The sequence below is a fragment of the Marmota flaviventris genome, chromosome 4 (genome assembly GCF_047511675.1).
Source record: "Marmota flaviventris isolate mMarFla1 chromosome 4, mMarFla1.hap1, whole genome shotgun sequence".
NCBI classification, from domain to species: Eukaryota; Metazoa; Chordata; class Mammalia; order Rodentia; family Sciuridae; genus Marmota; species Marmota flaviventris.
In genome coordinates, this window is record NC_092501.1 from 152006973 (window position 1) to 152034607 (window position 27635).

The 27635-nt window shown below is 34.3% G+C and overlaps 1 protein-coding gene across 1 annotated transcript; it reads left to right on the forward strand.

Moving 5' to 3' along the window:
* The first annotated feature begins 227 nt into the window (after positions 1–227).
* Positions 228–27411, forward strand: Gpr180 (G protein-coupled receptor 180). The gene is made up of 9 exons (XM_027938873.2): positions 228–432; positions 2734–2892; positions 9165–9365; positions 16940–17120; positions 17263–17312; positions 20290–20447; positions 22859–23050; positions 25056–25133; positions 26190–27411. The coding sequence occupies exons 1-9, from the start codon at positions 288–290 to the stop codon at positions 26346–26348; spliced, it is 1323 nt and encodes a 440-aa protein (XP_027794674.2). The 5' UTR covers positions 228–287; the 3' UTR covers positions 26349–27411.
* The last annotated feature ends 224 nt before the right edge of the window (positions 27412–27635 follow it).

The following is a 27635-nucleotide window of genomic DNA, read 5'->3' on the forward strand; positions in this document are numbered from 1 at the left end:
AGCTTTCAGTAACCCGAAGCAACATCCTCCAAATTCTCCATTAAAAAAAGGCGGGAACTAGCCAAAAGCCTGGGGAGTGATGGGACGCGCGGATCTGCACGCCCTTCCACTTCTGCCTCTGATTGGTGAATATGCTTGGCTCGTGGCGAAAACCTCACCTCATTGGCTGTTGGTCTCCAGAGGGGCGGGCTCGCTGCGCTGACCCCACCCATCCTCCGGCTGCCGACGTGGGGCTGACTGCCGCAGGCGGTAGGGCCCCGGGTGCGGGTGCCGAACAGGAGGCAAGGATGGGGGGGTTGCGGCTGCTTGCAGTGGCCCTGACGTGCTGCTGGTGGCCGCAGGGCAGCCAGGGTAAAACCCTGCGGGGCAGCTTCAGCAGCGCCGCGGCCCGAGACACTCGGGGCCAGAGCATCGGCCACTTCGAGTTCCACGGTAGGTCCCGGGGGCGGGGAGAGGGATGGAGGCGCGCGGGCCATCGCTCCAGCGGGCCGCAGACCGCTCCTCCCCGCCTCCGGGGGTAGGCCGAGGGCGGGCGGCACCCAGCCCCTCCCTGCCACGTCGGGCCAGCCGGGCGACTTCGCCAGCCTCACCTGCACTTCACGGTCGCCTCGGCCCTGCCCCCTTCGCAACTAGCCGGGATCGCGGCAGGCGTTGGCAGCCCCGCAGTTGCTGTCCCAAGCTTGTCTGCAGCCTCTGGCGAATAGAGGTTGTGTTCTGCACCTGAAAGCCCGTGTCCATTTCCCAGCCCTCCCCTTGCAAAAGAATACACAAATGACTGATCTGATCTCTGCATCTTTTTGAGATCCTTCCCCTAAACAAGCATCTTTTGTCCATTCCCGACTGGGCCTGATTACATTCATTTGGGCCTTATTAAGGGTGAATGTAAGCCCAGGAACTTAGATTTCTTTTTTTTTTTTTTTCCTTTATTCCTTTATTTTTAAAGACCAGTGTGGTAAAGCCTCTTGGAGCAGAGGGGTTGTAATCTAATTACCATTACTGCCAGAACAGTTTGGTTACTTGGGTGATTTACTATGGATCTTAAGGCCTAGAGTTAATTCAATGGAAACTTCATAATGTATAGTGTCCCGGAAATTTCATTATTGATATTCTCTTTGGCCCATCTGAAATCAGAGTTGCCTTTGATTTGTACAGTCTGGTCTCCCTCAAAAATAAGTAATCATCCCTATAATGAATGAACTTGCAGTTGACTCTAATTTTTGTTGCATTTACTTGTACCCTCAAAATTTCAGATATTTTCTTGTAACTCTATTTCTCTAGTATTGTTATTTCAAATAATTTGTCCTTGGTGAACTTATGATCTTTGGTCTAAATAACCTTTAGTTGCATTAAAAGATACAACTATGGAGATCAGAATATTGGCCTAAAAAGGATTCTTAGGAAGAAGATAATAGAAATGAAAAGTGGTTTTGGTGTGGGAAAGGAATTTAAAGTCCTGAGAGATTAAAGAATTGGTGATATAAAGGCAGGGGAACCTGACTTTTTAAAAGTCTATAGTTTTTGAACCTAGCTGAGAAAGGAAAAAATCCAATATGAATATATACCTTTGGTGAATAAAGGAGAAACCCTTTATATAGTTTTATTATTATTTTGTCAGATTTTCATTTTTTTTAACTCACTGTAACAATACTTTGAGTAATAATAGTGATAGTAATCTCACTATAATAAATGGCACAACTGAACAGTGCTGAAAAAATCTAGTGTGCGTGGATGCTGTACCAGCAGACTTACAGACTTAGAAGACAACCTGGTTTTTACCTGGTAAACATGGGAGAGAAACATATACTAAGTCTAAATTTCTCAAGACAGATTGGATATAGGGTGTTCCAAATACATTTTCTCATTCTATGTGTGTGTGTGTGTGTGTGTACACATACACATATAAAAATATGTAATTATATTCTCATATATATTTTGTTAATACCAATTTTTCAGTGAATTAGACTTCAGTAAAATGATACTAAAAATATATTGAAAAAAACAGCCTATAACTCAGAATGCAATTTAAGGTGTTAACAGGGCTTTATAGTCAGTTTTATGATTTGACAATTTATAAGGTAACCAATTTATGCAAGAGACTTAGACATTCATTGTGTATACTACACACAAATATATATTATAATCAAAATGATATATTGTCAAAATGATAATTCTAATAACAATTTTTTTAAGAAGATTTTAAGGTGAAAAATAGGCTCCTGCTTTACCTCTCGTCACCTAGTGTCCCCATTCTTAGAATCAACTACTTTTTGCCATTTCTGTTCCAGGTCTTCACTGTTGTTATTGTGTGCAACCAGGCTCATTCGATTATTAATGACTTAACATATATTGTTATGAAAGTTTTTTGTTTTGTAAAAGTCTGATATGTAAAATTTTGTCTTAGATGTAAAATATATACCACAAAACACATTTCTTTGAACTTTCTTGCTATTTCCTAGGCTTATTTTTTTACATTAAAAATAAATTGAAATATTAAACTCATGTTAAAAAACGAAAGAAACTTTGGCAGGAAATTTCTATTGATTATGAACAATATAAAAGATGTATAGGGATTGTAAAGTGAGGCAAAAAAAGAGTTAAAAATTGTTTTTGAAATATATGTGTTTTTAAATATAAAAAATTGTGGGTTTTTTTTAAGTGAAAGTATTTAATTGTCCTACTATCTCAGTTTCATATAAGACCAAATAAGTTGATCATTTTTGTTTTAATATTAAGGTGACCATGCTCTTCTATGTGTCAGAATCAACAACATAGCAGTAGCTATTGGAAAAGAAGCTAAACTCTACCTGTTCCAAGCCCAGGAATGGCTAAAACTGCAGGAAAGCAGTCATGGTTATAGTTGTAGTGAAAAATTATCCAGAGCTCAGTTGACAAGTGAGTATATCCTTTTTTCTTTGACCATTAGATATGTTTTTTTTCCTTATGTTTGAAGTATATAAGATATTTCATGTTTGCCTATATCACACTGTGATAACACTTTGGTACATTTTAAGCTGAATTTTAAGGAAAATAACCTTTTCCTTGTTTAAAATATATAATGCCTCTCCCTGCCTTTAACATTCAAATTTTTTTAAAAAAATCCAGATAATTTATAAAGGAGTCCTTTCTTTCATTCAGACTCTTTACTATTCATATAATTTATGGTAATATGACAAATATATTTTTACCCAGTGTCAGCATGGAACCAATGATAGTATTTTTTGAATGCATATTTCTGCCAGCACTGAGCTAACACACTAACATGTATGTTAGTTAATTATAAAACTTAGCCCAAGTGATGCCGTTTTATGTCATTGACTTAGTAATATGGTGACAAAATACTTAACTTTGGGAGGTACCAGCACCAAGTCATTGTAAAACCCAGGGTTTGCCTCTGGTGAGGCTTGATTTCCCTTATCCTTATCTAGTGGCTTGAATCCTTGCTCTCATCCATTTTCCTCAACATTGTCTCGTGGTTGTGGTGATAGCCATCCAGAGCAAGTGAAAGCTTTTATAATTTAGAAATGAAGCACATGTGCCCTTCTACCCATTTTACCCCTTGGAAGTTAACTGACTGTAGGAGATGAGAAATGTGAATCATCCCTGAGAAAAAGTAGGAATTACCTTCTTCCCTCTTTATCCACCTATTATTCAGAGACTCATCCATATGTAGGGATGTGGTAGAGTCTTCTTTTTGTCTAGGCAAGTAAAACACTCCCCTTTCTAAACATCCATTCCTATTAGCCATCTGGTTCCCTCATAAGGCAGCCAGTCAGGATAGGGATAAAAGTAAAGGTCCCCAGTCTGCCATCCATTGTGGCAGTGCTGTAGTCCTTTGCCTGTACTGTTGAAATTGCCTCCCACCTGGCCACTCCGCAGCCATGATGGTTCCCCTTCTGTAACCAGAGTGCTCTTTCTAAGTAGCAGATTTGAACCACTTTTTTGTTTTGGGCACCGCAAAGACTTCTTTCTCTCTCTAGTAAAAATTTATCAGGCTTCCAGGAAGAGGACAAGGAGCCAGTTATGAACCATGTAATACCATGTATTTAAAGTTGAGGAACATATTATCTTGGAGTTTAGTTGAATTATGTTATTAACCATTTGGGTTTCCCTTATGCTAATAGTTTATTTATTACCCTGTCCATTTGGAATTATTTTGCTTTTTATTATTGATTAGTAAGAATTCTTCATGTATTTTTCCCAGTCTCTGGTTTCTCTTTTAATGTTGTTTATGGTATTTATTTATTGTCTGTCTGTACATAATTTAAAATTGGCTAGTTTTAAATATGGTTAAATTTAATTATTTAAAAGCTTTTTATATCTGTTTTAAGACTTTTTTTTAACCTAAAAATATAAACTAGTTATTAAAGACATTTTCCTACAATTTTTTTCCTTAAAAACAAAACAAACTTTGTTAGGCAGTTTAAAGCTTTGGGCTATAAGAATACCAATTTATTTTCTTGTTATCACATGGTCAGTATTATGCCATATATGATATACTCTTAAAAAACATCATTTTCATGATTCATATTCCTGCATTCCCAGACCTTCTATACACAGGGAGAAAGTATAGTGCCATAGGATATCCACGACACTGGGAATCCCTGCTAGTAACTTATAAAAGGGCTTGTTTTGAGCCTCACTTATGTGTTCTACAAATAAGTCAGACTGTTTCTAGGGGCCTGACCATCCTAAGATGCTGCAACTCTAAAGGTTACTCCAGGATACAGTTATATGTAGGAGTATAACTTAAGGAAGCCTTTTGCTGCTGTGTCTTTTCCTATTTTCTTTTTCTCTATTCTGTGAAGTACAAAAGTATTCTTTGTAATTATGGAACGGAAGATATCAGGAAGCAGGAATTTTAGAACAATGAAAATTGTTTTTGTTAATATTCGTGCCTGAAATAAATTAAGTACTTAATATGTATTGATATAAATAGATACAGATTTATAGATTTTATTAATTCTTTTCCCAGTAATAAAATCCAAATATTAAGAAAATCTGTCTTGAACTTTTATATAGTAGTTGTCATATTTGTAGTATATTATTATATAGATGCTTGGGTACATTGAAACCAAAGCATATTCTTAAATTTATGACACTGTAATAGTACCACATTTTTTTAAGTACCACCATTTTTAAGTAAAAATAATTCTTTTAGGAAGTGGATTTCCTATCAGTAAGACTTTTAGGAATTAATAGCCTTTCACCTATTTGGAATGAACTCATTAATGATGTCCAACTCCTATGTAAAACCTTACTGCTACTACTCACTGTGAAGAGACTAGTAGATTTGAAAAATCTCTAGTTGCTTGATTCACTCAGATTAATGTTTGAGAAATTATTTTTCAGTCTTCTTTTGTTCTTGAATTTCATAGCACATCAGATTTCTTTCTTTCTTTCTTTTGTGCGTATGTGTGAATGGTGGTAGGGATCAAATCCAGGGCCTTGTGCATACAAGGCAAGTCTCCTACACTGAGTTGTGTCTCCAGGCCAGATTTTTTTTTTTTTTTAATGACAAGAACGATTTTGGTTTTAAAAGCAAGCAAACTGAACACCTACAAGCACAGAAAATGGTGAGTTTTTCTTTCTATCTAAAAGAAATCTAATGAGATTCGGGATAATTTGCTGTTAGATTATAAGAGCTAAATATATTGTATGTAAAACATTTTGATATTTTATATCTTTTTGTGTATTTGGTGTATTAAAATCATTTAAATATATTAGTATTTTATTCTGTGTATTTTGGTCAATAATATTCATTTTCTTTTATAATATGACTAGGCAATTAGCCATGCAACACCATTCACTGCAATTCAATTTTTGTTAATATTTGAGGTACTAATTATACCAGCATAGAATATGCATGCTGTGCATATTTCTGTGATCTTTTGTCTCACAAACAATAAACATACAGTTTTGTCAAGAGGCTCACTTACCAGGCTTGCTGAAACAGACAGACAAAAACTAAAGGCCAGTATCACTTTATGAAGCACATTTTTGTCTCTGTAGGTCCATGTAGTTTAAAATGAAACATCAAAAAGTATATTGATGAAAATATAATAATGAGTTTTTGTATTGTCTTATCTAAGAGAAAAAGTGCAAGTGATAGAGACACAGCAGAACCTTTATATAATGAGGTCCAGATTATATAATTGCAAGCCTCACATTTAAACAGTCTCATTCCTGAACTATTGATTGACTATATTTTTACTAAAGGTCTTCAAAAATTTAACAGAAACTAAAATCTTAGCTGCATTTTTTTAGCGACTGTATAATTTAAAAAAAGAAGTAATATAAAGTCTGCTAATCTACAGTAGCCAAAAAGGCAATGTTGTGTTGTTGTGAATCAAATCCTCTTGTTCATTTTAACTCATAATAGGTAGAATTTCCAGTTGTAAATTCAAGGTCCTTAAAATTTGAATCTTGACTAGGTACATCTGTATCTCATTTATCAAGCCATCCTATACATAACATTTCCTCAATTTTCTATTAGGAAAAATTTCCAGTGTACAGAAAAGTTCAAAGTAAAGTATGACCAACAATGTAATTTTATGCGTTAAGAATACTCTACTTTGTATAAAACCATATATCTTAATATAGGATTTTTCATGTGTCTCATTTGTCCTCAGAAGAATTCTGAGCTAGATAAGGCAGGTATCTTCCATTATACTGTTGAAGAAGCAAATTTATAAAATGTAATTTATTTACTGAATTACACAAAGCCAAGGCTTGCTCTGCTAACTCCACTGTTTGGAATAGTGTCTGGAGTTTGAGACACCACTTTCCCACAGCTTCCCCACAGCTTCAAGTAGTATTATTTAAAGCCTCTTAGGGCAGAATTACAGTCTTAGATCTGGAAAAGATCATTATTTTGTACTTCTCAAAAGAGGGTACTGTGGCATTTTAGGGAGGAACAGTTTTTTGCTATGTGACTTTACCTAGCTTACATGAGATATAGCACAGCTTCCCTCCAAGTTTGTCACAGCTACTATGACAACAAAATTGTCCCCACACATTTTCAAAATGCCCTAAAGGGAAGCAGGATTACCCTGATTTGAGAACTGTGATTAGTATAAAACCTTGTATTAAAGAAAGAAGAAGGAAAATTAATTTGTTGAGCAACTACTTTGACAAATACCATGCTGGGTGACTCATATAAGTTAGTCCTTGCATCAGTTCTTTGCTATAGGTATTATCTTCATTTTACAAATGAAGAAAGTGAGTGTTATTGTATATATACAGATCCGTTTGATGCCAACTTTCATGAGTTTTCCCCCACTATGTCATATTACCTTATATGGACCTGAACCAGTGTAACTTTCATCTTCTGTATTCCTTTTTTTATTGATTTTTTTAAAAAAATAAATGACAGCAGAATGCATTACAATTCTTATTACATATATACAGCACAATATTTCATATTTCTGGTTGTATACAAAGTATGTTGACACCAATTCATATCTTCATATATGTACTTTGGATGATGATGTCTATTACATCCCACCATCCTTGCTAACCCCCTTCCCCCTCCATTCCCCTCCAACCCCTCTGCCCTATCTAGAGATTGTCTATTTTTCCCATATTCCCCCTCCCTACCCCACTATGAATCAGCTTCCTTATATCAGAGAAAACATTCGGCATTTGGTTTTTTGGAATTGGCTAACTTAGCATTATCTTCTCCAATGCCATCCATTTACCTGCAAATGCCATGATTTTATTCTCTTTTATTGCCGAGTAATATTCCATTGTGTATATATGCCACACTTTTTTTATCCATTCATCTACAGAAGGGCATCTAGGTTGGCTCCACATCTTCTGTATTTCTTTTTTTCTTTTCTTTTTTTTTACTTTTAAGTGCCTTTTGATGTTTTTGTTTGTTTGTTTTGTTTTGTTTTGATATGGGTGCTAGGAATCAGTCCCAGGGCCCAAGCAAGCACTGTCTCATGGAGCTGTACCTTTAGCCCAGTACTGCTTTTAAGAATGACCAGTCAGAAAAATGTTTTGGAAAAATTTTTTGAAAAACTACTTGTCAGTCATAATTTTTAGATATCATAATGATTTTCTTAGTTGAATGCTCCATTTAAAATTTAACTCAAGTAACTTAAAAATGTCAAATGTCACAGCAGTTACTGCACAGCATTGTGAATGTGCTTATTGTCATGGACTGTTCTCTTAAAAGTGGTTAAAATGATAAAATTGTGTATCTTTTTTTCTTATCACAGTAAATTCAAAGTTTCAGTGAAACCATTTTCATTTGTGGTATTTCAGTATTTTAATAGTGATTTCTTGGTATAAAATGCATCATTTTAATCTGCTTTATACTTTACATGCCTTATTCCAGTACTACACCCAGGCCTGAGTTTTTGAGGCAAAAAAAGGATTCTAATCCCTAGATTGATTATACAACTAAAACAGTGAGCATATTTAAAAGTTTTGCTTTGGCTGCATCAATTTGCAGTCCTACCAGCAGCGTATGAGTGTACCTTTTCCCCACATCCTCACCAATTTCTTGGAAAATTGGGAATGGAACCACCATTTGACGCAGCTATCCCTATCCTCACTCCATACCCAAAGGTCTTAAAAACAGCATGCTACAGGGACACAGCCACATCAATGTTTATAGCAGCACAATTCACAATAGCTAAACTATGGAACCAACCTAGATGTCCTTCAGTAGATGAATGGATAAAAAAAATGTGGCATATATATATATACATACAATGGAATATTACTCAGCAATAAAAGAGAATAAAATCATGGCATTTGCAGGTAAATGGATGGAGTTAGAGAAGATAATGGTAAGTAAAGTTAGCCAATCCCAAAAAAACAAATGCCAAATGTTTTCCTTGATATAAGGAGGCTGTTCATAGTGGGATAGGGAAAGGGAGCATGGGAGGAATAGACGAACTCTAGACAGGGCAGAGGGGTTGGAGAGGACAGGAAGGGGCATGGGGTTATTAATGATGGTGGAATGTGATGATCATTATTATCCAAAGTACATGTATAAAGACACGAATTGGTGTGAATATAATTTATATACATCCAGAGATATGAAAAATTGTGCTGTATATGTGTAATAAGAATTGTAATGCATTCCACTGTCACATATAAATAATTTAAAAAGAGTTTTGCTTTGAAAGGTGTTGTTTTCTTTCTCTTTAAAGTGACAATGAACCAGACTGAACATAATCTGACAGTGTCCCAGATTCCATCTCCACAAACATGGCACGTGTTTTATGCAGACAAGTATACATGCAGAGATGACAAGGAGAACTCTCAGGTGGAAGATATCCCCTTTGAAATCGTGTTACTAAACCCAGACGCTGAAGGAAATCCATTTGACCATTTTAGTGCTAGAGAATCTGGTAAGAATACCTATTTAAATATATCCTAAATACAAAAAAAAGACATAAAAAACACCTTCATGTTGTGTTTTTAGAATATTAAAAATTTAAAGTCATCTATGTGTTTAGCATTTGGGAAATGGCTGAATGAATCTTTTGATAACATTTTGATAGCTATAATATTAAGTTTAAAAGGCAGAACACTGAATTTTATATTGCATGACTTCAGTGTATTTAAAAATGCAGAGAATGAATTTTTAAAAATCACAAAAATAATAGGTTTCTTATTCTGAATGGTAGAGATGTATAGTGTTTAGTCTGCTCTGTGTGGTCTACCTCTTTTTATTGTTTTATGACATCTTAGAATTATATTTATAAACAAAAATGTTAATAAAGCAATTTAAATTGATATTTCGGCAGTTTAGCTTAGAAACTGAATTATTTTCCAAGGCTATCCTTTCACTAGGTTGTTTGAACAGATTTAGGGACTGCCTTTATTGGTACATAGGAATGATCAGAATCTATAATGCTTTCTGGAGTCAAATTTACTTCCATAAAGACACATTTTTACCAAATTTTAGGTGACTATGCCTGGCCCTATTGAAGTGAGATTCCTAGCCTCAACAAAAATTAAGGGATTCTTATGATTTCGATAAACCCAGTATGAAGTAGAATAGACTTGTTGGAGTAACATGTCAGAGTTATAAAAGGATTTATATAGGCCATCTGTCAAAGAAAAGTGATGACTTCATGAGTTATTTGCCCATTTGAAAAAGTCAGTCTACTTAGAGAAGAATTTAATTCCATTGCATCTCGTCGGCCATAAAGAGGATGGGTGGAGGGTGGGACAAAAATAAGGCCGTGTTAGACTTAACCAATGTTTAGTTCAAAGTGTAAGTTTGCCACAGCTAGAAAAGCAAGTCAAAGAGCATTTGTAATAGGTCACAAATGAATGTATAAAGAATGAATATATTATAATATCCATTGGTTTGAAAAAGTTTATAGAGTCAGTGGGATGCTAATGTTTTAAAATAGATAGTTTTAAAAGTTCTTTCTGTGAGGGAAATGAGAGTCTAAGCCACTCAGGTTGTTTTTGAATGCAGATGAACTTAAAGGTCAGATTTCACTAATGATAACCTTAGAACAGTGTGGATCATTATTGAAAGCTAGTCTTGTCATTTATTTTATCTTTATAAAAGATGTTGACATTTATTTTCCATATTTTGAAAAGGCATTGGTGAAATCCAAATCTGATAGCATTGGATGACTGATTTGGACTAAATTACTTTTTTTTTTAGAGAGGGAATTTTTTAATATTTATTTTTCAGTTTTCGGAGGACACAACATCTTTATTTTATTTTATTTTATGTGATGCTGAGGATCGAACCCAGCGCCCCGTGCATGCATGTTACCGCTTGAGCCACATCCCCAGCCTTGGACTAAATTACTTTTAAGATCCCTTTCAACAGCACCATGAAAATGGAAGGGAGATCAGTGGGGTGGGGGTGGGGTTTGAAAGGGACAGGGGAGGGAAGGGAAGAGAAAGGAATAGCAGAATGATGTTGACCAAATTATGCTGCGTGCATGTGTGAATGTACCATGGTAAATTCCACCTTTATGTATATCTATGAAGTACCAATTTATAAGAGCAATAATAGAGATGGGGGAGAACAACGGAGTAGAGGAGATGGACACTGAAATGGAATAAATTATATTCCATGCATGTGTTATGTCAAAATGAACCTCACTATTATGTATAGCTATAATCCACTAATAAAGACACTTTTAAAAAGTTGATAGTTGCTTGGAGTTGAGAGTAGGTATGAGAATTACTGCAAACACGCACCAGGGGCTTTTGGAAGAAGTGGAAATGTTTTAGAACTGAATTGTGGGCTGGGACTATAGCTCAGTGGGGAACACTTGCCTAGCATATTCAAAGCCCTGAGTTCAATCCCCAGTACTACCAAAAGAAAAAAACTGAATTGTGGTTGTTGCACAACTGTATAACTATACCAAAAATTATCGTATACTAACCTTGAGTGCGTTTTATGATATACATCAGTTATGCCTCCTTAGTAAAGCTATTTTAAAAAGATATGGGAAAGAAAGATCACTTTACTGTATGATTTCATTATTTCATTTAACACCAATTTTTAGGGCCAGGCAAGGGCTTACTAGGAAGTAATCCTTTATATGCCAGCCCCACTGCCTCTAGTGGAGTCCAGATGTGCTGTCCTTTCCCCTCCTGCCTTCTAGGCAGTAGACCTTTGGCTCAAAAGGTTGTCTTATTTATTGTGTGGCTCTCTGGGACTTGAGACTCCCGATATGCTTTTTTCTTGCCTCCTTTTCCAGGCTTCCATTTCTGCTCTCTTCCCTCATTCCAGTTTCACATCTGAACTTTGAACCCACACCTTTATGCAATTACATCTCTGCCCTGTGCTGTGCTTGGGCCAATGAATGCCACCCACACCCACCTGCCTTGTCCTGAACCTTGCCCATATCTTCTAGTGTTTTCCTTAACATCTGGAGTTATGGCTAGCTTTTTAGGATTTACATTCTGCTTTGCTTCTTAGTTCTGACTCATTCTAACTTTTCTTAATGTTGTCACTGATGTTGGTTTGATGCTCACTCTGATATCTTAAAGTTTTTTCTTATTCTAAAATATGTAAAGTTACATTGGTTATGTAGCTGACAATGTTTAAACAAGGAGCAAAACCTCACTGTAATGTGTATTTTCATTAAGCATGATTCTGTGCAGGACTAACCTTCAGGGATTGATTATTAAAAAGTGCCAAAAGTACCCAAAAGTACTCAGCCTTAATTTTTGACTAGTTTAATTCCTAAAGATCATATCATTGTATTGATTAAAATGCCTGCAATTCTTTGTTATTCTAGTCCAAATTGATGGTTTGCAGCCTATTACTGTGTTTATAGCTAGAGAAGCTATTTTTAAAAATCCAGATTGGTTCAGAGCTCTGAAGTTGATTCTGTTTATTGTCAGGACCACTGACCTAAAAGTCTCTACTCCACATTGTTTTGGTGATGTGTTAGTTTTTTAAAGTAAAGGCTTAAGAGGGATTCTTTTATTCTCAGGTATTTGTTTTCAGGGAATAATCTCCAATTAGTTCATTTCAGAAACTTGGTCACTTATCTCGTTATCTGCTCCAAGTAAGGAGAATTGATTTGCTATGGCTTTATTTATTAAGAATTGACTATTTCTGTATGTCTGGGAGGTTTGAATTAGAATAACCTGCTGATAATTGCTGCAATTAATGATACATGTTAATCTGGTTAAATTTTATAATTTGTTTTCTTTCAAAACAATTAGTGTTTTTATATCTAACAGACTTTGGTTAATCCTCTATTCTATACAGTCTAATTTTACAAAATGAACTGAGGCAAGTTTGATGCCACTGGACAGTGTACTAAATAGGAGCATAATGCTTTAAGGTAGAATCAAATGAAACTGCTTTGTAAAAAGATTAAAATCCTTGTTAACTGTATTCGTGCTCTTGTTAGCGACCAAAAGAAGCACCTAGGATGCCAAGAGCGTTATTACCTAAGGCAGATAGACTGGTTTTCATTGGAATATTACAGGCTCTCACATCTGCCATCTCACTGTATTTAATTTTAGCATATATGTTCATGCTTTTCTGTTTTCCCTTTTTTCCTCTATGTTCCAAAAGATAATGGGTTAGATCTTAATGTTGCACTGGTAACATGTTTTATTAGTAACATGTTTTAATGTTTTTAGCTTAAAGTAATAGAAAACCCTAAGGCAAGTGGTATACTTAATTATCTTAAACAAGAAAAGGATCTAAGGCTTTTCCAGAGCGGATTATTTAGTGTCTCTCTGCCCTGGTATCCTCTGTCACCTTTGTCTTTAGATTGGCTCCCCATAGGGTTAGCTATAGTTGTTCTGGACATCCCATCTAGGTATTGGCAAATTTTGGTATCTCTTCTTAATAGCAAGGGAATCTTTCCCAGAAGCTCCCATCACATTTCATTGGCTAGAACTAGGTCATATATCTTTGCATTATAAGAGAAATGTTAGTTTCCGTACAGAAAGATGATAAAGGTAAACAAATCTGTCGAAGGGGCTAGATTTACCTTCTGCTGGAAAGGGTATTGGAATTTCTGATTGCTGTTGGGGCATAGGAGGGAGGGTACATATTGGGACCAAGACAGGAAGGATGGTGGACAGGCAAGCAGATCTGCTGCAAGTGCTGCCCCATGGCTCAAGGATTCTTTCTGCTTTTCTTATCCTCTGCTCTCCCATCATTTAGGTGGGGCTGAAGTTATTGAAGCTCTTCTCTAAGTTTTCTTCCTACTTGATTTTGCCAGTTCTTCATTTGAACTTGCCTTACAACCTATACATTTCCTTATAACCTGTGTCACCACAGTTACATGTTCATTTAAGAATGTGTTTCTTCTTTAGTGAATGTTGTTTTAAGTAGGACAAGTAACACTTTGTATTCATCTGTTTTTAGATTTTAATTTCAGTGTGAAAAAACACAGATTGTTTTGGTCTTGTGAAGCTTGGTGGCATAAAAAAAGTATAATTGGTAACTGAAGTGGAAAAAAATCAGACTTTTGGGGGAGTGATTTGTTTTTTAAAAAAACAGTGCTTTGTAGATATACACTGTGGACATTTATGTAAGTACATAGCATATTTTGGTCTGTTTCATTCCAGAGTTCCTCTCTTCCTGCCCTCCTTCACCTCCTTTATCTCCTTCCTCCACTCCACTGATCTCCCTTCCTTTTTTGTGGGATCCCCGCCCCCCCGCACCGTTGTTGTTGTTGTTGTTGGTTTTGGTTTTTTTCCCCTTATTTTGCTCTAGCTTCTGTAAAGTATCAATTTTAAAAACAATAAAATGGAGGGAAGCCCAGTAGGTAGAGGAAAGGAAGCAGCAGGAAGGAGGAAGAGAAAAGAGGAAGTGATGGGGACTGAAAGTGATTCTATATATATTATATAGAACTATAACATACTCATTAAAAACATTAAAAATTTTAAAAACAGTGTAGACACAACACACCCTTTTATCTTTAAAGTAGCTCATGGATGGCCTCAAGGAAAGAATCATTTATCTAAAATTTAGTGAACAAAGTATCTTAGTTTGGTTCATTTAATATATTATTTCAGTGAAACAATTTGCTTTTTTGGCTATAAAATTGGTCCTTTCTGAGAGATACATTTAACATTGAATAATCCTCAGGCTTTTTTTTTTTTTTTTTTTTTGCTGGTGATAGGTGTCTTATTTTTAAAAGTACCCTCCTCCCACATTATTCCGATTTCTTAGTCTGAGGATTTTCTTTTCATGGTAGATTTGTACCCTAATGGAGCCTGAAACTTTATCCTGTAATAGATATTCTATAAAGTATTATAAATAAAACTTTAAATAGAATGCTTTATTCCTTAATACAAAGAAGGAAAGGTAAAAACTAAGATCTAATACACAGAATAGTATAAGGAATTTTACTGACCCACAGCTGTTATAATATGGTTAGCATTTGTGTTTTGTATTGTTCCAGTCCTACAGTAATCTGAGGATTATGGTTCCATTATTTCTAAAGCTGCAGTGCTTTTCTATGTAAGGAATTTAAAAAGGAAGTATGCCCCTTCTGTTATTTGATCTTCTCTTCCTGAAGTCTAAACATACTTTTTCACCTGCTCTAGAAAGTGACTGTCTTTATATTTATATAGGTAGAGCAGGGGAGACACCCAGTGGAAAAAACTTCTTGCTGCCTTTTTTTTTTTTTCCTCCTAACCATGCCCCTAAAGTGATTGAGATTGAACTATTTGACTTTTTCCCTTTTATTTGTGTCTTCTATATCTTTTCCAAAATTATTTTCCACATAATGTAAATGTTCCTTTTCTGCTCATTAACTGGAGTTTTCCTCGAGGGTAATTGGAGCAGGCTCAGTGTTCACAATTGGAAGGGGAGTGAGTGTAATTTACATTCTTCATCCACAGATTCTGTGGAGATGGCTCTAATCTCAGCTGCTATCATGACATTCTAATATTAGTTAGAATTTAAAAGCTATATATTAGGGACTGTCTTGAGTGTAACCAAGTACTATTGGCCCTTTATATCCACAGGTTCTATTTTCATGGATACCGGATCAAATATATTGTGGAAAAAATTGTACTGAACATATGCAGACTTTTTTCTTGTCAGTATTCACTGAACAATACAGCATAACATCTAGTTAACATGAATTTACATTGTATTGGTATAATAAGTAATCTAGAGATGATTTGGAGTATATAGGAGCATGTGCCTAGCTTTTATTCAAATAAAATACCATTTTATATGAAGGACTCCATATATTTTGGTATCCCAGTGGTATCCTGGAACCAGTCCTCTTTGGTTACTGAGGGATGCCTGTAAATGTAAGCAATAAACCTCAGTACATCTTCTGGCTTATTATAAAAAAAAAAAATTCTAAAATTTCTGGAAGAGGAACACTCAGAAAAAGATTCCAAGTCACCCAGAAAAGGTGGTGTTGATCATGAAGTTATGTGAAGACTATGGAGAAGAGCTGCTTTTTGGAACTAGAGGTCGCTATAATGACTGCATCCTTTTTAATATAGCATCTGCACTTTGTTCTCATCTTTGCCAACCAGCGCTCTTTGCTCATAATTTCTGCTCACTCAAAATTTTATTTCATTGTAGCCTAGTTTGACTCCTGTGGCCTGTCCTAGCATCAAGTCTTTTATGGACTACTTCCCTTTTCATATTTTGTTGTTTGAATTCCCAAAAAATATGACTGACCTATCTTGCCTTTGAGAACAAAGTTATGTTGTTGGCAACTTGAATTGGTGGCCAGTTATTTAGTATCACAATTCCAGTTAATCGTAGAGCAGTCATTTGATCTCCATAGGATTTCCTCTTTGGCAAGAGCTACACAAAGTTTACCTCAGAAAGTGACTTTGGCTATAATAGGTGTTTTAAAGTTTTATCCAAATGGAAATTTAAAGTAATGGAGCATTCCAGAACATGTTAGTGGTATCAGAATCACCCTAAAACTTACTAAAACACAAATTAATGAGTTCCACCTTCAGGGATTCTGATTCAGTAGATCTGAAGTGGGGCCTAAGGTATTTCATTTTCAACAAGTTCTCTGGTGATGCTGCTGGCCCAGGGACGACACTTGGAGGAGCATCATCCAGGTATAGCAAACTATTAATGACTAAATAGATCTATTTCTAAACTTCTCACAAAAGAATCCACTTTTAGGGTAAAAAGTATATCTAACTGAATATTGAAATCTTTGTTTTCGTTTGCTGTTTTCAAACTAAAGTGTGATTTTATGGTGAATCTTTGGGCTTCCTTGACTGCGTTTTTTTTTTTTTTTTTTTTTAATAGATTGACTTTAAGTAGTTGGTTTAATCTACTTTTTTATAGTTAAAACTTTGTCCTAAAGTAAAAAATTGGTTTTTAAATAATTTCCCTCTTTATTTTCTCACAAAAATAAATGCTGTGACTTCAGTTTTAAAAGTCTAGATATATATTGACAGGAAAACTTGAAAGCAGCCCAACACTGCACTGGCTTTGTTTTACTGAAGCAAACTCCCTTTCTTCTCTTCGCAGGGTTACATGAGTTCTTTTTCCTCCTAGTCCTAGTGTACTTTGTGATTGCTTGCATTTATGCTCAATCATTGTGGCAGGCTATTAAGAAAGGAGGACCCATGCACATGATTTTAAAGGTTCTGACAACTGCATTGCTGTTACAAGCTGGTTCAGCTTTAGCTAATTACATTCATTTCTCCAGGTAACTCAAAACCACTAAAACTGTGTTCATCATTACGTCTAATTAATCCTAATTAGTGCACCACAATTATGCTTGCTTTGATTATGAACACTTTTTTTCGCATTTGTAATTTACACTAATATGTTCCATTTCAATTCCTCAGGTATTCCAAGGATGGAATAGGGGTACCTTTTATGGGAAGTTTGGCAGAATGTGAGTATTGTTCTGAGCACTGTTTAATTTTTTTTAAGATAAACTTGCTACCTGCTTGTTCATTTTCCCTTTTTAAAAATTATTTTGTATTGGGGAAAAAAGCTCAGTGGCAGAGCACATGCCTAGCAGGTGTGAGGCCTTGGGTTTAATCCCCAGCATTGCAAAAACCACATAAATATGTAATTTTTTAACATAGTACAGTTTTTATGCCCAAGGTTGGTTAGAACTCATATTGACTGAAAACAAGGTTACAGATTTAGTTCTCATTTATCCTCCCTAGTTGCTTCTTAATAATATGTGTAACTCTTCATTATATTGAGAGCATATTTACATATATAGTCTCTGATTTTATCCTCACCAAAAAGTAGATATGCTTATCCCTATTTTGCAGATAAAGAATCTGGACTCAGTGACATGAAGCACGTTTTCATATGTCACTCAGCTATTGAGCAGTAGAGGTCTGACCCCAGTGCTGAATATTTTTTCCCTATTGTAATTCCATTTTCTGTTGCACCAGCTTTTTTTCTGTTTTTGACACTAGGCCATATGTAGATCTATAATTGAGCTGATCGCACATCTTTGTTCTTTTATTTATAAGAGAAACTTTTATGAAGTAATTTTTCAATTAAGCATGATAGAAAAAGATATTTAAAAGGTCCTGTAATCATGACATTTTAGAGAACTGCAAAGGGACATTAAGTTTTATGCTACTCTTAATATTGGAAAACTAAGATTTGCTCTACAAAGCAGATTTTTAATATGAAACTCATTTTATCTTTGGATTTACTATTAGGATTTACTTTTCTTTATATTTCCACATTTCTCTTCTAGTCTCGTTGCTCTTTTAGGGTATCTTGTGGTAATTACCACTAATCATCTTTGGACCCACTCATCCAGACCTTGCCACCTGTTTCAAGATTTTGAAACTTGAAAACCCTTTCATTCTCCTTGTGAAGGGGATATGTTCAGTGCACTTCTGTACACAAGCAGGAGGGGCTTATCCTTTCTGAACATTGTCTAGAGCTCTGCTTCTCCCTTTTGGAAGTCTTTCAAATATTTAATGGAATTGTAGATTGTTAAAGCTGGACAGAACCTTAGAAATAATTCAGCTTATGCATTTTAGATGAAGAAATTGACATTCAAAGGGGCAAAGCACACAGAGCCAATTAGTGGCAAAGCTATTACTAAAATGAAAGACTGATGAATATTTGTGAGTGTCTGCTATATATAATACAGTGTCAGTCTTGCATTTTTATGGAAGGCTGAGAAACAAAAATTTGTGTGTGTGTGTGTGTGTGTGTGTGTGTGAGTGATGTGTGTGTGTGTGTTTAGAATGGCAATAAATTGATGTTGCTGATTTTTGGTGCTTCCTACAGCAAAAGGTTTAGTTAGTTAAAGTAATTAAAATTCAAGACAGAATGGAGTTTTTGTGTGATCTGTGTATTCTATATGAAATTAATTACTTTCCAACAACAAATGAGCTGTCTTCTACCTATCCAGTTATAGTCTTATATCCATCTGTGTATTACTTAGTACATAAAGAAATGAGCCAGAATATTAGGGGGGTTTTCCAGGTATTTGTTTTTGCTACTTAGCAGCTTATGTATTATTTTCTGCTTAATAATAGCTTTCTTTCATATTTTCTATTGCACGGTAAGTACACTGAATGAGTGAATCAATTTCTACATAAGCTACTTAGCAGCTTATGTAGGAATATTCCTTTAGCTTCTTTATGTAATTAAATGAATGTATTTGTGAAATGTTTAATAAAATTAATTGATATCCCAGTGATTCAAAAACCTATGATGAAAAGAAAGTGTTCTTGATGTGATTGGCCATAACATTTTATTTATTCAAATGTAGTGGTAATTATCAGAATTCACTACCACAGATACATTAGTATAAATGTAGAGTAGCCAATTTTAATTTAGATGAAAGGGGAAAATCTGTAAAAATATATTTGAAAAGGTGTATTAGAAATGGATTTTTAGCTTGCAGTTTTTAAACATGAACCTTTATATACTAGAGCTAGTTTTCTCTGTTTTTATAATATCCTTACATAAAAGAAGTAAAATTTATGAATATCAGAGTTTCTGTGTGGCACTTTGTTAAATTATCACAAATTTATTCCAAAATGCACATCAGAACACACCACTATGAAAAATTATAGCCCTTAAAAAATCAATCACTACTAGTTTATATAAATATGGGTGGAACTTGAAGTATTTATAGATTTTGTTTCCCTATACTGCTGAACGGGATACAGGTGATTTTGTTACTGTTTTTTAAAAGTAGCAGGCTTCCCCTGCAGTTCAAGTGATAGCCACCTGGTGGCACATTGCACTAATTCACCAAGCTTTCCATTTGTCTTCAGCACTTTGAAACTAAAACTGACATAATTGGATGTCACAGTGGCTATGTACTTTATTGTCATAGTGTTTCTTACTAATAATTTTAGAAAATGCTATTTACAATATAGTTTAGTCATCAAAAAAATTAACAACCCAGAATTAAAGGTATTGATATTTTGTACACAGCACAAATTATATTTAAAATTTGATTCTTTTGATCAGGATTATCTATGGTTATGAAAGCTTAGAAAAATGGAAAACATGTATGTCATTAAGGTTAAACTTAATAGAGATATGATATGGGTATGTGTGTGTGTGTGTATATATATATATATATATGTATGTGTGTATATATATATATATATATATGTATACATTTTAAAGTAGTATTACCACTGTTTTAACTGTTTTTATAAACATTATATATTTTTCGGAAATTTTTGTAATCCTTTAGAATTATCATCCATGAATATCACTTATTGAATTTCCTTAGCGTCTCTTTAAAAAATGCCTGTACTTTTGTGGCTTACAAAATAAAACAAAAGGTAATTTTATCTCAATGCAAAAAGTACCAAATTCTGTGTATTATGAAAACTTGGTTAACTTCAATTTTTATTTCCCTTTAGTTTTTGACATTGCTTCCCAAATTCACATGTTATACCTACTTCTGAGTCTATGCATGGGTTGGACTATAGTCAGAATGAAGAAGTCTCAAAGCAGACCTCTCCAGTGGGATTCTACTCCTGCATCCACTGGCATTGCCGTGTTCATTGTCGTAACACAGGTGAGTGGTGAGTGCTGAGACCCAGTTTTATGCTTAACAATATTTAGAAATGCCAATGTATTTCAGAATTGAAATTTGGGACCCATGAGAAATTTGTATCATTTTGAAGTATGGATTTAAAGATCAAATAATCTGTTAACCTTCCAGGTGCTAATATATATAGTTTGTGGGATTTAATTGTAACTTACCTGGATTTGAGCATCCTACCAGCTTTTCTAAGTGTAATGTTTCCTACTTAATAATAGCTTTCTTTCATATTTCTTTATTACATGGTAAGTACTGACCATTTAATGAGTGATTCAATGAATTTGAGATTTTATTCCATTGACAAGGATCTTTACAGTTGGTTACTTTATACATAAAAATATTTGAGTAACTATAGGAGATTAATTAAAAGGCAAAATATGGAATAAGATAGAATGGGGTCTAGTTTTCTGGAAACAAATACAAAAACAGATCTAATCTTATATAGAGGACATAAGTTTTGAGGATTTTCAGTAATAGCAAAACATAGGTCCTTTTAATTTTTTCCTTTTCCTCTATATTGGTAGCATTGACTGTATTCTAAGATATCTCTATGCCTACGTGCAATGGATTTATAAAAATTAGGAAGAAAGAAAGGTGTGAACAAAAATTTATACTGAGTCTATGGCCAGCATTAACTACAGATAATAATGAAATATGCATGTGGGCTCTGTAAAGGACATTATGATGTAGGTTTTAATGCATTAAATAAATTGAAAATTCACTAATCAGTGGTGGAGCCGGTGCTGTATTCACCTTTTCCCGTAGTATTAGTAAAGTATAGTAGGTGCTGAGTGACGTAGGAGTATTGAATTTACATGATTGATTTGAGAAAGATTATTTCCTAGTGGGTGATATTTTGAAAGTAGAGAGTGCCAGGAAAGGGCCTATGAATTCAATTAGAAGTGATTAAAATAAAGTAAGACCAACTTAATGTTTTTGATCCAGGATATATGGAGAATATTATTAATTTCTTTTTAAATTCTCATTTCTAAATTCATAGCTCTTTTAAAAACTCAGTTTTCATTAATCATTTTGTTATAATTTTAATTCATTATCATAGACAAATACAAACTGAAAATTAAGATTTTGACCCTACCCTAGAGTTTAAATGGGTATTTAGGAAGAATGCATTAGATAAAGCCCTGATCCTCAGCAGCCAGACAAGGTTGATGAGACAGGCAACCAAAGACTACATAAATACATATATCATACAGATCACATATTGGCATATGTGTATGAAAATAGGGAGTTCAAATTGTAAAAATGTGAAACATGAAAAATAGTAATTCTATAATAGTACTTGTGGTGTAAAATTTAAGTTTAGAAATGTGGTTAAGAAATCAGATAGGCATAATTTTATGGAAGGAATAACACTTTCAGTAATAGCAAAATTTAAGCTCCTAAAGAAAATTTTACATGTGCAGGATGACAAAGTTCACTTACTAAGAGTACTAGCAGTAATAAAATTAGGGTAGAACTGTGAGAATGAGGAAAGGAAGAGGTTGCTGGTAAATCCATAAAATCTAAGAATTGAATTTCATAGTGAGATTTATCTAAACTCTTTGGAAGTCACTAAAGACTCGGTTCTGTGGGCTGAGTTGACAAATAAATGAAGCCCAAAGGTATGTTTGATGCTAAAAATATTACAGTAATTTAAGCAGTTGATGTTTGGTAAGGATGGAGGAAAGATGGACACTGATTTCTACTGAATGGCAGTGAACAGAACGGCATAATGAGAACTTGCTGCGCTTTTCACTATTGAAATAACAATATGGGAGAAAAGGTCAGCAGACAACATAAGGGTGTGTAACAGTGCCCTGGGCACTTACAGTGAACATGAAAGATGTGTTTTCTTTTAGCTATGAGGTTACCATGAAAAAGTGAAGTCTGAAATCAACAACTCTGACTTGTTAATTCTGGATTACAAAAGATCTTGAGACATTTGAAAGTTACCTTGAGATAATAGACTGTAATGCAGAACAGTTTGATTTTTATTGACAATACTGAAGTAAGAAGAGGATGGATTTAGAAGAAAGTTTACATTTATTCACTTAACCTTTTCAATATATTTCTGTCCTTAGAGATGTCATATCTGAATCAGGATAGCACTAGTTTGTTTTTTTGTTTGTTTTGTTTTCAAAACTGGGTCTCACTTGATAAAAATTCATTTTCTCTGACTTAGTTGTTATCAGAGCAAGGAAAAAACTATGCCTGTACTTTATTATTTAACAGCCTTTATAATCTGTTACATCTTTACATCCCTTAGGAATATTTATATAATGTTAAAGGGAAAGTTTGCAAAAGTTGAAAAAAAAATTTTAGGTAGGTATCATTTTTTTTTCTTCTCTAAATGTAATGTTTAAATTTTTAAAAATTTTTTGCAGAGTATTTTACTACTTTGGGAACAGTTTGAAGATACTAGTCATCACAGCTACCATTCGCACCACAACTTAGCAGGGATTCTCCTAATCATTTTAAGAATTTGCCTAGCATTGTCTTTAGGATGTGGACTCTATCAAATCATCACAGTGGAGAGAAGCACACTCAAAAGAGAGTTCTACATCACATTTGCCAAAGTATGAGCTGGGGTAAAAAGTGATTATTCTGATTATGAATGTTGTTCTGATTTCTGTGGGAAGTTAATAAAATCCACGTGCTAACTTCTGTTTACTTATTATGTGTTAGGAACTACTGTAAGCCCTTTATTTGTATTACTCATTTAATCTTCACAACCATAATGCTGTGGGCATTATCTTCCCAATTTTAGAGAACCTATGGAGTAGTATTTTCCATGTAATCTTTGTCAACTTTGCCTGTATTATAGTTTCTTATATCAATAGGGATTTTGCATTTTCTCTGTGGTAACAGAATATTTTTTAATTTTTTTAATGATATTCTAATTTATCATTCTAATTAGAATACAGTTTGCAATTTTTCAACAGTTTATTAATTAGCTGAACTGTTTGTCTCAGAGTTATGCAGTGTTTTATAACACTTGAGGAGCTATCCTGTAGCATAAGCAGATGAAGCCAGGTGGCTGAGTACCTATTGTGTTTCAGCTACTTCACCCATATTAAATCATGTCCATTTTATTCCCCCTTTCTTTGTTGTTGTACTTTTTGGTTGTTTATTTGTTTTTTGTTGTGCTGAGTATTGACTTAGGGGCTTTATGCATGCTAGGCAATCACTCTACCAACTGAGCTATATCCCCAGCCCTTTAAGTCCCCCTTTGTATATCACTCTTAGGCCTGAGAGAGCTTTAAAAATATATATTTTTTGTTTGTTTATTTGTTTGTTTTATTCTCCTTATACCTAGTTAGTCAAAGGAAAGATTGTCAAGAGAAGTGTTGGAGCAGTAACTCACAGAAACCTTCCTTCCATAGAGGTTCTGTTTTTCTGTCAGGTTGAAAAAATCTGTGTCCCTTCATTCCTGTGTGCAGTAGATCCAGCCTGGTCCACCAGCATTCTGAGGCATGTATGGCAGAAGAGCCAAATTCCTCCCTATTTCTGGTGTTGAACTTTGCAAAGCTGCTGCAGTGGCCCTAGAACCCAGCTTCAGACTGGGTTCTAGGGCCACTGCAAAGTACCCAAAGGGCAAGAAATTGCCATTTTGCTTTTGAATTTTTCACAGGGGCAGGAGTGGATATTGTTTGATAAGTTCATATATATTTGAGATGTTTGGGCCCTTTTTTTGTTCAAAACAGTATTAAATGTTTTTATTTGAACTTAAATAAAAATTATTTTTAGTTTTTAATATAACTTTTTGAATAGGGTCAAAAATCTAAAAGTATTCAAAGAGTAGCAAAAAGTACTTCTTACCTTGCTTCCTTCTATGCAGTTACCACCATCTCCTCATATCATCACTGATAGGAGTTCCTAATTTATCCTCCCAGAGAATTTTATTTATTTCTACATGTAGTTTCCTCCATTTTCATTCATGTAAAAATGTACCAAACACTTTTTCTACATCTTTTTAATCCTTGAATCTTCAGTGTACCCCACAACAGCTATATTTTAACTTACTTGTTTCAAATTTAATTTTTGGAAAAGCGAATATGCTGAAATAGTTCAAGGAAAACCAGAAAAAGATATTTGGAAAGTATAATATAAACAGTTTTCCATTCTTACCTTCCCATTCTCCCTCCTCCATATTACCTCCAAAAAGGTAACCACTATTAGTCAGTTTTTTGGTGTGTATTTTTACAAAGTTTCTTTGTGTATCTACATTCACATACGAATGTGCATTTTTATGTTTTTTTACAAAAATATTCTCCATTTGTACCTTGCTTTTTCTCAATTATTGTTGCTTATATTAATGTATTTATAAGTATTATCAAAATTTGTATATATAACAGATTTACAAATAGAAGGTTATAAATACTCTTTAAAAACACATTTGGTTAAAAACAGTATTAATATGACAGCAACAGTAAATTTTTTCTACATTTTATTGCTAGCTTTATCCTAAAGGCCAGTTGAGGCCAATCAGGAATTCAGTGCTAGTAACAATGTTTTTATCTGGTACATTCTGTAAATAAAGACAAAGCTGTACTTATTTGACTTATTATTCATTTGTTTCAGGGTTGTATCCTGTGGTTTTTATGCCATCCTGTTCTTACGTGCATTTCTATCCTTTTCAGTGACTACCAAAGAGATAAGGTAAGTAATATAATCAAACTAGTCATTTTAAATGAAAATGTAGTCTTTTTTTGAAAAATATTGAGGTAGGAGAGGCCTGTTGATTCAGAAGTTTGAGTTCTTTACAACTGACAAAATATTGAACTTGTGATTGTTTAAAATATAAAATAATTTTTAAAAATTTAGTTTATAAGCAAAATGATGGAAATATCTTTTGTTCTTAATTCAGCCTTCTTCAGAATAATGTTTTATATATTAAATATGTAATATATATATCTCCTCCCACCCCCAGTGCTAGGCGTCGAACCCAGGGCCTTGTGTATGCTGGGCAAGTGTTTTACTTTGAACTACATACCCAGCCACATAGTATAGAATTTATAATACATCTTTGTTAAGAAAAAGATTAAATTTTTTGCTCCGTAATTGTAAAAATCATGATAGATTCATAAAAATCAGTCAGTTTCTGTAACAGACTACAGGCTGGAGTGCCATGCTCAAGTAGCCGAGTCTTGATTGTGTTGATTCCTCCCCTCCTGGGCGAACTGCTCCATCACTTGATAGTGGAGTTCTGCCAGGAGCCCCTTACAAAGCAGTGCACTATGTGCTTGAATGCACAAATGTTTATTGAGCCTGAGGTATTCACAAGGGTAAATAAGTAGGAAGGTAGTATATAGAAATAGGGAAGTGACTTGAAAATCTCTGAAAGGGCTTTAGAGCACTCTGGCATTTGGTAGTGGCATGCTTAATTCCTATTAGCCAGGAACCTGGTTTTTCCTGTGAGTTACTACTCTTGTCTATACTCTTGTGTGCACACCCTTAGGAGAGAATGTTTTAGCAAGTTATTCTTTTGTGTCTTACTTGGCATCTGTAAACTGTTGGAGGAATTTTTCCCTTGAACAATTACAGTTCATAACATAAGTCATATTTTCCTGTTGAAGATTTCTTTGATAAAATGTACATGTGGTAAAGATGAAGGATAGAGTACTGTATATAAAAAGCATATACGTGTTCATGATAAATAGAATATATTTTCTGTTTCTGCTTGCAGTAAAAGCATTCTCTTTCTTTTCTTTTCAGGTTATCACAATAGGTGTTATCCTTTGCCAGTCTGTTTCCATGGTTATTCTCTACAGACTTTTCCTATCCCACAGTCTATACTGGGAAGTCTCTTCTCTTTCCTCAGTAACACTGCCACTGACCATATCATCTGGACACAAAAGTCGCCCTCATTTCTGATACTTGATTTTTGTTGAAAGAAAAAGTGAATTGGTTAAAGGAGTGCAATAAGGATCCAAATACAGTGACTCTTTTTTCATACATTTGGTATGAAAAATTGAACTTTGAAACCAGAGCATGTTATTTATATAACTGCATTTAAGCAGTACCAAAATCAAAAAGGTAATAAGTCAAATGTTTTGAAAGAAACTTAAACAATAAACTTTCAAGAAAGAGTGTTGTTATAAGGTGATTGAAGCAATTTCCATATGGAATAAATGTGAAAAAGAACTATATGATAGTTTGGTAAGATATTCACCACTTATAATGCCTCATATCAATAGCTAACTCAGGTTTGATAGTATTTTAAAAAGTAATCAGTTAAATGATTACTTGCATATACATATCTAAACTAGTCCAGTTATGAAATCAGTGTAATACATTGATTGAAAAAACTGCTTCGTTTTAATGCTTTAAAGAAAATGTATTTCATGTTAGAGTTTAAAGAATTTGAAAATGAGATTACTTCAGGAAATGAATATAAAATATACTCAGCTACCTAAATAAGATTTTGTTTACTTGTGGGTGGGTTTATTTGCCAATTCTTTCATTTTTGGCTCTAGTTCAGGTTTAGCTTAATTAGCAAAGGATTTTTGACAAATTTATGAAAAAGAAAACCTAGACACTTTACATGGGTTTTAAGGACAAAGGATTTTAAAATTTGAGCACTTAGGTAAAGGGACAAAAAGGTTTATGTGTCTGAAAAGAAAAAAGGAAAAGGTACTATGCAATATGGTACTAAAATTTTAATCCTGATATAATTCATTTCTCTTACATTGAATCCTCAATCATAATTAAGCCATATACCCAGATTAAATTAACAGAAGCATTTCACATAAATGTTGGTTTCAGTCATCAACTACCCATGAATTCCTGCCCAAGGATACTTAATCAGGATTAAATTTTCTATGAATAATTGAAAAACAAAATACTCACTGGGTTTGTTATAATCCGTGTTGGCACTGGATTCTAAGTAGTTGCCATCTTGAATCCTTTGTAATAAAGCCATATTTGTGGGGGTTTTTTTGTTTTTGTTTTTGTTTTGTGTGTGTGTGTGTGTGTGTGTGAAAGAAAGATGCCCTTCTGTTGAGTACACTAGTTTAAAAATACTCCATCAAGTGCCTGATTAAAGAATTGCTAGATGGTTGTCACTGCCTGCTGTATAAAGTGAATATTCCCATTCATAGTAACTGACTGGAAATAATTCTGTTGCTGTTTGTCAAGTTGTTCAGGCCTTTTTATTTTTAT

What these genes read in the sequence shown, in the direction of transcription:
- Gpr180 (XM_027938873.2), top strand. Translation starts at nt 288, where the DNA reads ATGGGGGGGTTGCGGCTGCTTGCAGTGGCCCTGACGTGCTGCTGGTGG. An exon ending in ATCCAGAGCTCAGTTGACAA is followed by an intron (nt 2,893 to 9,164) that starts GTGAGTATATCC and finishes TTCTCTTTAAAG; the next exon opens with TGACAATGAACCAGACTGAA. An exon ending in TCTACATCACATTTGCCAAA is followed by an intron (nt 23,051 to 25,055) that starts GTATGAGCTGGG and finishes CATTTGTTTCAG; the next exon opens with GGTTGTATCCTGTGGTTTTT.